Raw genomic sequence first — 9133 nt, forward strand, 5'->3', positions numbered from 1 at the left:
CTTTTCAACTCCTAATTTTATTAAATCTCTTTGAGTGACTTTGATTTTTTTTCTCATGTTATAATATAATGAGGTTTGGCCTTTTTTTTTTTTTTTTTTTTCCCCTCTCCTCCACCTTCCCTTCCTGAGGACTAAGGCTTTCAAAACGAACAGAGAACATACGATTTTGTACTTAAATTTCTCTGCCCATCTAATCATCTCAGAGGTGAAGTATCAGTGTTACAAACTGTCCTTTGGATTGTTTTGGGTTTTCTCCTGTGGTGTTATTCAGAACAAAGCAGTGAAATGTGACCTGTGGATACCTGGACTCTAGATCCTGTTTTTTTCATCTTACCATAAGAAAACAAAAGCTGATCATGTTGAGGACTGGGTATTGATTTGAAACACAATCAGATATCAGGAAACTGTATTCAGGTACAAACATACTTTTGTGTTTTTCTTTTTTTTTTTATAACTATTTTATTGAAGTCTAAGAATTGCTGGCAATTAAGAATAGTACTTATTATGGCTTTTGTTATTGTTGTAACTACAAGCTACCTTAATTTTTCCAACAGTGGTGCCTTAATCTGTTTTTTCTTCTGATGTAGTCTTCCAATCAGTGTATATAGCATTATCTGCCACTCCCTATCCATGGCCATGGCTGCACCTGATCCAGCATCATGAGAGCTCACAACTGTGTGATCTGGTAAGATGTTTTCCATGGAGAAGACACAAGTGTAAGAATGCATCAGAAGGTTTAAATAACCATAATAACTTTCAACACAAACCCTAAATTGTGCAAAAAAAGAGTTGGAGTTATGCACAACTATTTGGATCCTCTTGTACAATTTTTTTTTTTTTTTTGCTGTGAAATGCACTGAGATCTCAATGCGAGTCATAGTCTGTTTGTGAGAAGTGGGGGTGGGGATAATAAAACTACAAAATGATTAATTTGGTCTGTCTGCTTTCCTAGAGATCGAGTGACCAGGAAGAGCAGATGGTTGTTACCTTTTATGTGGAGATCTGTCTGTTTAGGCTTTCCTTAGCCCTTAAAGCAGAATATTTTGGCACTGCGCACTTGAGTAGTAACTATATTCTCCAGCAGAAGAATGTTTTAGGCCCCTCTGTCTTGTGGTATTCTATGCAGTCATCCTGTTGTGTTAGTTTTGGATATCCACTGGACATCTTCATCTTTAACCAGGAATAAAAATAAAAATGAAAACAATGGGATTAGTTCTCTGTGTTTCTGGGTCTGTGGCACATTTGGGGTGTGCTCCTTGGCCAGTTCCAGGAGATGGGCCAGGAATCAGTGCCAACATGTGAACTTCTCTGGTACCTGCACCAGATGGGGTGGTAGAGGGACAGGAGATGAATTGAGCGCACTGCATGTGTTTCATAGTTGTTTTATCTGTGCCACGTGGCAGCTCTGCTTTAATCAAACAGCAAGGGCTGCAGTGCAAGGTCCAGCTTTTAACATTGCAGTGATCAGAGCAGAAAACAAACCTTTATGGGCTGAGCTGAGCGTACTCCAGGGATCAAACTTGTGCTTATTAAAAAAATAGACTTTTGACTCTGTCACCGAGTTCTGTTGAAAATTTTGATTTGGGAATTTGTCAAGGTGATGACTGTGAAACAGACTGAAAAGCTCCCATGTCGACCATAAACCCATTTGTGTTCCTTATATAATATTATTAGTCAAGTTACTTCTCTTCCACCCTCATCTGGTATGCTTGTGGTTTCACACTAAGAAAGCTGTAACTAATTTTGTTGTGTAAAAATAGACCCGACACTGAAGAAGCAGTCTTTTAAAATACATGAAACTATTTCTTTTAACAGGAGGGTGCTGCTAGGGAAAAAGAAAAAAAGGAAGAAAGTAAAGCCTTCCTTTGCTCAGATGATTGCGAGAACTGGAATGGCTTCCTGATGTGGATTTAGTTACGATGCAAATTTCTAGTTACTTCTAGAAACAAAGGACATAATTGAAAACAGTTTAAAAAAAAATGTAGCCACTGACTATCCAGCTTAAATTGTAAGTCATTTATGTGATTCTTCTGAGTGTTGCAAGCACCCTGTGGACTAATGGATGTATTTTTAACTGTGACCAGATTTGATTCTCTTGCATAACTGCTGTTGTTTCCATCTTGGACCTTCTGGAGCAAAGGGAAGGGCGTACTGCTGTGTCCTATGTAGATATTTCTTAGAATCCCAGTGTGTTCAACAAGGTAAAATGTAGGAATTTGAGCTTTTGATCCCTTCTGTCTTTTTGGCTTGATTGGGCACCATTGAAGTTAAAAGCAAAATTCTTCTTGATCTCAGTGGTTTTAGGCTCCCTGAGTTATAAACAGATCCTGGAGCTTAAATAAGGGGCTCTCTTCAATGTGCTGTGTGCCCTGCTGCTGCGTGTGGAAACAGTGTGAGGTGTTACTCGTATTTAATGCAGGCATTCGGGTGTGTGATCCTGAAAGCTTGATTCTGGACTTGGTTTTCATGATAAAAATGCAGTATGTAAGTTCAAGATTTTAGGCATGGGGAGGGGAATAGATTGGGAAGTCTTTCAGCATATTTACAGAATCAACTGCCAAGCCTAGGACTAAGCCACCCCAAGAGAATTTGGATTTCGGCCATCGGTATAGGAGACGCAGCCTTCAGAGTCGAGTTCACACAGGGTGGTCACCTGTGGGACTAACAGGTCAGAGCTTCTTTTAAAGCCTCCTGAAGTGAACTTGGAAGAGCAAGTAAGCATGTTTGTCAGGATTGTGTCTAAAGAACTTGGTGCAAAACTTGGTAGGGGGAATTCAGCACTGAATGTTACGGGAAGGAAAAGTTGGACAGCCCAGAGGGAGTTTGGTGTGTTCCTATAGTTTCTTATCTCCATGTCAGGAGAGTTGCAGCGCGCTTGGTTTCTCTTGGGCATACGTCCAGTAGAGCAGTGGGTAATGTGTTAAAGAAACGTGGCTGAAGTTGGGTGGGTGGAAAGGGTGTGTTTATGATGAACGGGAGAGGAGACACTTCAAGAGAAAAGGGTTAGCTTGAAAAATTGTGAGGTGACAAGAGGTAGCAGCAAGGTGGAGGACTCGTGAGAATGAAATGTGTGGTTGCACTCGCAGGTGGAGCCTTAGCTGTGCTAGCTGAAGTAAGCAAACTTCCTTGAAGTAGCAAACTAATTAATTCCCCTTCTGTCCCCCTTCAAAGGGTTTAGTGACGATTTTGTTCTAGGCTTTAATTTAGGAGCTGTGGAAACAGTCCAAAGAGATGGAAACAAGAGACAGAGCACTTTTTGCATGGGCTGGTGCTCTCCGAGCTGTGTGTTGTAGAAAGCCTTGCAGATCTGCCTCCCTGCTCCATGTCGGCAGCCTCGGCTGTAGAAAGCTTGTGGCTGTTGCACAGATTTCTCCCTTCCCCTCTCTTGCAGGGATTGATCCATGCAGCTGTGTGCTGGCAGGCAAAGCATTCTTCTCTGATGGTACCCTCAGAGAGTTACCCCTGTGTAGGTGAGTGTCAGGTATGCGCTTGCAGGGCTGCTTAGCGGCAGATATGAGTTTTGTTACCTTTTGCTCCCAAGGGAGGAGGGATTAAGATTTGCACAGTGCCAGAGTTCAGAGCAAGGCAGGACTTACCTTTCCTTAGCTGCCTTCCCCCTGCAGAGGCAGCCTGGCTTGGTCTGGTCGTTACAGCAGTAAAGGTCCCTGTTCTGTCTGACTGTGTTTCTTCAGGCTGAGTAACACAGCAGAGGGATGTGAAAGAGCTGTGAGAAGAATTAGCCAGCACGATTGTGTTGACAGTGTTACTGTGGCACCAGTCTGTTGGCTAGAGCTGGCTGGAAGCTGGACAGGAACAAGTTATCTGGATATCCTGTATGGAGACTTCTCAGAATGAAACAGCAGGGTCTACCTTGGCAGCTTTTTTTTTTTTTTCTTTCCCCTGTGTAGAGAAGTTCATGCATCCACCTGAACTATCAAGTGGAGAAATTCCCCAGTGAAAAAAAGTGTATTGGAGTTGCTGCAAATCAGCCTTTTGCAAACTGGGTTGTCAGGTACCTTTACATTGTATTAAGGACTGTCTGATCAATGAGTAATTTTCTTGGGTGCCAGCATTTTTCCCCTGAGCGTGCGCTGTATCTCAAGATGTTTTTTTTTCTGTTGGTACAACAGATTGTTTTTTTTCCTTTAAGTGAAGGCCATTAAAAAGAAAAATTGAAAATTATCTTGATCTCTGCAAAATAAGCAGTTAGAAGAGAAACTCATGATGGCAGGACGGAAGGACTTCAAAAGATAGGCATGGAATTCAGGTGCTTACTAATAAAAGATTAAACATTATTATTTTAAAAAATAATAAAATGAATGCTTTGCATCATTATACATTTAAAGTAAGTACAAAATCAGTTCATACATAATGTTGCGCTTTAACAAAAGTATTGATTCCACAGTTCACTGAATCTGTGGGAGGAAACAGATCTGATTTATAAGTCATGCGCTAGATCTTAGTTCCATTTTGACAAACGGAGAGAGGTGGGCTTTTTTTGTTGTTTTTCTTTTTTTTTCCCCCATGAGGTAAATGCTTCTCACTCATCCTCTCATTTCTCATGATGGGGCTCTTTGCCTGCTGCATCACTGGGTATTTCTGCTCCCGTCACTGTCCTGGTGCTCCCCACCTGGAGAAGCTGTTTTGCTGGCCTCATTGTCCGTGTTGTTGTTGAGGATGTCGTCGCAATCCATCTGCGCCATCAGGTTGAAGCGCTCGGCCACGCAGTGGGCGGTGAGGCGAGCCTCGGGGTCATGGTCCCAGCACTCTGTGATGGTGTCGCACAGAAAACGCATGCCCTGCAGTCAGAAGGGCTGAAAATTAAAATCTGAAGGCTGGAGAAAGAGGAGCTGGAAGCTGATCTAACGCCATCACAGTATTTTACCGCATTTGCGACAGCTTCCTGCAGGAACGTGGGTTTTGTCTGAGCTTAACTGCAGGAGGAAATGGCCTCAAGTAAGTTGTGGCAAGGGCCAACGTTTACACCGCTCCTGGTGCTGCTTGTGCTGGAGCAGCAGCCGTGGCTCACCTGGGATGTGGTCCCGAGGCATTTTCCACCCTCCCTGGAGGCTGGTTTAGTGTGGGCTGTGAGACTGAAGTGGGGGCTGGAAGGAAATAGGCCCTTCTGTCTCCTGTCTCAGCCTTGCCTGTTCAGATCAGAGCATCCTGAAATCAAGAAGTGACCTGCAGGCTGGCAGCTGAGCCTGGGTCTCTGGGTTTCGAGCTTGTGCTCTGGCTGTTAGACCTGGATAGAGGGGAGGGATGTGGGGTTCAAAGACAAGTTTGGAATTAAACTACTTAAATCTCACTGCTTGTCTTTGCAACTTTCTGAAAGGGTGTGCCGAGCCAAATACTCTTCACAGTGTGCAGCTGAACTCTGGTCTCTTGGTTTATACAGGATTGGGCACTTCTTGGTGTGCCCCAGCACACATTCAGTTCCTCTCAGTTGCAATGGTTATGCCTCACAGTAATATATTTTTTCCCAGTTGCATAGTGCTCTGAAAAGGGTCCCAATGTTTAGGGGTTAGAAACAAGCCAGCGGTAATTAGCTGGTATTTTTCTCGCTCCTAAGCTAGAACACAGCTAACACCAGAAGCTATGTTGAACCTTCATTTGACTATATAATTTCCTATCATGTGCTATTGCTTTTTGAATCATTGTCAGCCAAGGTTGCAACACAGTGGAAAAATCATTATTCTAAATAAAGCTTCATGGTTTACAGTGGGTTTTGTGTATTTCTTAATTTGTGATAAGGAGAACCCCAACCGTATGGACCAACACAAGAGGAAAATGTGAATCCTACAGAGCTGTGCTGTCAGTGTCATCTGCCCTTCTGCACCGTACCCGGAACTCGCTGCGCTCTGCTTAAGGTTCATCGTGCTAAATCTTCCATAACGGACACAGATTAGAAAGAATAGGATTGTGCAGTAAAACTGACAGATGGTGTGTTTCAGTACCTCTTACATCACTCGTTTATTAGCTCAGCTGAAAGGATTTCAGGATAATTAACATGCAAAAATGAGCTAGCTTAGCTGAAGCTTTTAAAATAAGCCTTTTCTCAAGCAGAGCATGGCACTGTCACAGGGCTTAGTCGTTAGGTTTTCTGTGCTTGTTTTGCCCTGAAATCATGACATTTATTTGCAGTTTGCCATGTAAGTAGCAATGATGCTCTTTTGAATCACAACTGGAACATCTTGTTACTCTCGCAAAATGGACTTGGCTTGGGTTTTGTATTTGATAGCTCAGATTTCCAAAGGATGCCGAGTTGTACAAGTATATTTTTAAGTGGCAGTATTGACTTCAGCTTTCCCAGTGCTCCTTCCTGTCCTGTACCAACTGCTCCGTGAGCCAGATATGGGTTATATACCTGGCCATTTTTAAAAAATGTGTCCTGTGAAGCAAGATAAGATGTTCATAAGTTACCTGGCAAACTTCAGGGATAAGTTTCTTCATTTGGCTTCAGTTGCCCTGGAGCTGCTCATGGGCAGTGTGCTCTGTGAGTCAGCTCTGTCAGGGAAATTAATGCTTACGTTTGCTGAAAATCTTAAACAGGGGCCAACTATGTAGGTCTGTGCTTAACTGAGAGTGATCCTGATGGTTGAAACGTAGGAGTGGCATTTGGAGCTCTGCATCACGTTGATTTTTGTTGATGGGAACATAGATGAGCGCTTCCCATTCAGGTGAGCGGTTTGTCACCCTTTCTTCGTGTCACCCAAATGCTTCTGCTCGTAGGAAGCCGCCAACCCCAGGAGTGGCACAAAGCGGTGGCTTTCTGCAGCTTCCCAGCAGATGGTGCTGCCCAATGCCTCATCCTGGGAAAACGGGTTGCAAAATGCTGGGAAAAGCGGTAAAGCTGGGTTTGTCCAGAGATGTTTATTAGATAGCTAAGGGGTGAACTTTCAGGAACACAAGGCGGCTTTTCTGTTCCTCTTCCCCAGTGAACATCAGGTAGTCTAATAAAAGTTACAAGCTTATAAGCCTTCCTCTGTTTATGTGCTAAACCAGCCTGAGTACAGCAGCGTTATTTCTCGGAGGTGACTGCAGGCAGCCCTTCCTGAGCTCAGCAACCAGTGCGGTTAGGGTCAGGCTCTATCAGAGCATGATTTCTGACAACTCAAGCCTCTGTATATTTTCCCTGTGGTTTCAGAGATGCTGGGAGGTGAATGTCTGAGGTGAACGCTCAAAGGCTTTGAATATGTAGCAGTGCTGATCGAAGTTCCTGTATTTGCCCTCATCGAGGGAAGAGGCTGGGTGAACTTCAGGAATGGCCTCACCACCTGATAAACTCGCTGATGGTCCAGCGGAAACCACAGATTCATTGGATGCTGTCTGCAGCTTTGATTGGCTGGGTTGGTTATGAGTCTTTAGGCAAATGTGGTTTTGAGAGGAGATATCGTAGGGAATATGTGGAGTCCTAAGACCATGAAATTACCTCTTTCCTTTTGAAAAGCCTGGCTTTATGTGCCATCCAGGTGGAGCAGAAGCAATACAGTTGTGTTTTATGGGTGAACACTGCAAGGCTCTGTGAGCCAGCAGGCTCAGTGTTTCTGCTTGGTTTTGAGATGAACTTAATTGTTGATCAGAGATTTTTCCACAAGTGCGTGATTGGTGATCAAATATTGGAATGCACTGCCTAGGGAAGTGGTGGGGTCACTGTCCCTGGAGGTGTTTAAGGAGAGGCTGGATGTGGCACTTAGTGCCCTGGTCTGGCCCATGTGATGGTGTTGGGTCATGGGCTGGACTTGATGATCTCAGAGGTCTTTTGCAGCCTCAACAATTCTGTGATGCTGTGATTTAAGTAGTTCTAGTGTTTGTTCATTTCCACTATATATGGTACAGTCATTGCGCGCATGCATGGAAGCAAGTAATGAGGGAACGAGGACCCTGTCGGGGCCAGGAGGTAGCTGTGTTTCTGTAGCTGATTGGTCTGGGTATGCTTGTGGATGGTTTCAAGAGCACGTCTCATCATTGCTGATGTGTTTTGATTTAGAGCTTTGCTTTCAGACTTTCTGAGCTGCAGGCTGGAGAAAGATTTCCCATTGGCAAGACTTCCTCCTAGCAGGTTCCCTGCTCTCAGCTTCACGTGTTTCCCGGTTGTTTCACCTGAGGGAGAAGCTTCCTGCTTTGCCTTTTCTTGCAGAACTGGAAGTCTTTCTTCTCACATGCCAAGTCATGACCTCTCACGTTAGAGGTAATTTTGGGCTTGAAGCCTCCACATCTAAGGAGGCAGGAGGCTGGATGCACCTTCCTCCCCTCTGTCCCTGCCGCGAGATTGCTGTGTGCAGGGGACCGAGCATTTCTGGGCTAGAGCTTTCTGGGTACAGTGGGTAGGGGAGAAGTGGGGTGGGTTTAAATGACTTCCTCTTTCATGAGAAGAGCCTGCACTGAAAAGCTTCTTTTTGCTGTTATCCTCAAGATAACTGAATACTATTGTTTGGCATTTGTAGCCCTTCCTGATCGTGGCTATTGATCAATAAATGTTGCTGTACCTCTCGCTAATGTCTTTTTATATGCCAGGGAAATGGGTCTAGTAGGGCTTATGTGGGCTCAAGCCAGCCAAAATGGAGCTGGAAGTAGGGCCCAGGTGTTCTGCCTGCTTTTGCTCTGATTACAGCTTTAATGATTTTCAAGCTCGCTTAGTGAGGTGGGACAATGTGGGTTGCTCTTTTCTGAACCCCCAGCTTACCTGATGCACCAGCCAGCTGCTTGGGATCTCGGGTCGACCTCTGCCATGCAGCACGATGTCCCTCATGGTGTCCACACAGGGCTGCTCCTGGACTTTTGACCCAAAAGGTAGCTCATAATTCTTTACCTCTGCAAACAAGAAATAGCAGCATTACGGCATGGTTTTAATGCATTCACTTGCTTTGGTATGGCCCACCAGATGAGAAGAAACTTGGTTTTATCAGTCTGCAAAAATAAACTGATCTGGATGGAATTTAGAATTTGAACATAGAAATGGGGGTTTTATGTACTTTGTTTTCAGAGACAGGACCAAGGAACCATCTGGCCACCTTCTCGAACCCAAGAGATGCACTACAGAGGACTTGGTCTGTCATTGGGTGAGACGTATTCTGAGCAGGTACAATGTGTTGTGCTGGTGAAAGATGGGAGAGGCGACTACGGTACCAGC

At 44.3% G+C, this 9133-nt stretch overlaps 1 protein-coding gene across 1 annotated transcript in view; it reads right to left on the bottom strand.

Annotated features, from left to right (window-relative positions):
- Window positions 1-4269: 4269 nt before the first annotated feature.
- LOC104277934 (TGF-beta receptor type-2-like) overlaps window positions 4270-9133 on the bottom strand; it is a gene marked incomplete at its 5' end in the record, with an annotated part of 6525 nt that continues 1661 nt past the window's right edge. Inside the window, 2 exons of the mRNA XM_009874749.1 lie at window positions 4270-4799; window positions 8687-8814. Coding sequence (XP_009873051.1) covers window positions 4587-4799; window positions 8687-8814 — 341 coding nt within the window. The remainder of the gene's footprint in view (window positions 4800-8686; window positions 8815-9133) is intronic.

This window comes from Apaloderma vittatum, unplaced genomic scaffold, assembly GCF_000703405.1.
Source record: "Apaloderma vittatum isolate BGI_N311 unplaced genomic scaffold, ASM70340v1 scaffold12228, whole genome shotgun sequence".
Lineage (NCBI taxonomy): Eukaryota > Metazoa > Chordata > Aves > Trogoniformes > Trogonidae > Apaloderma > Apaloderma vittatum.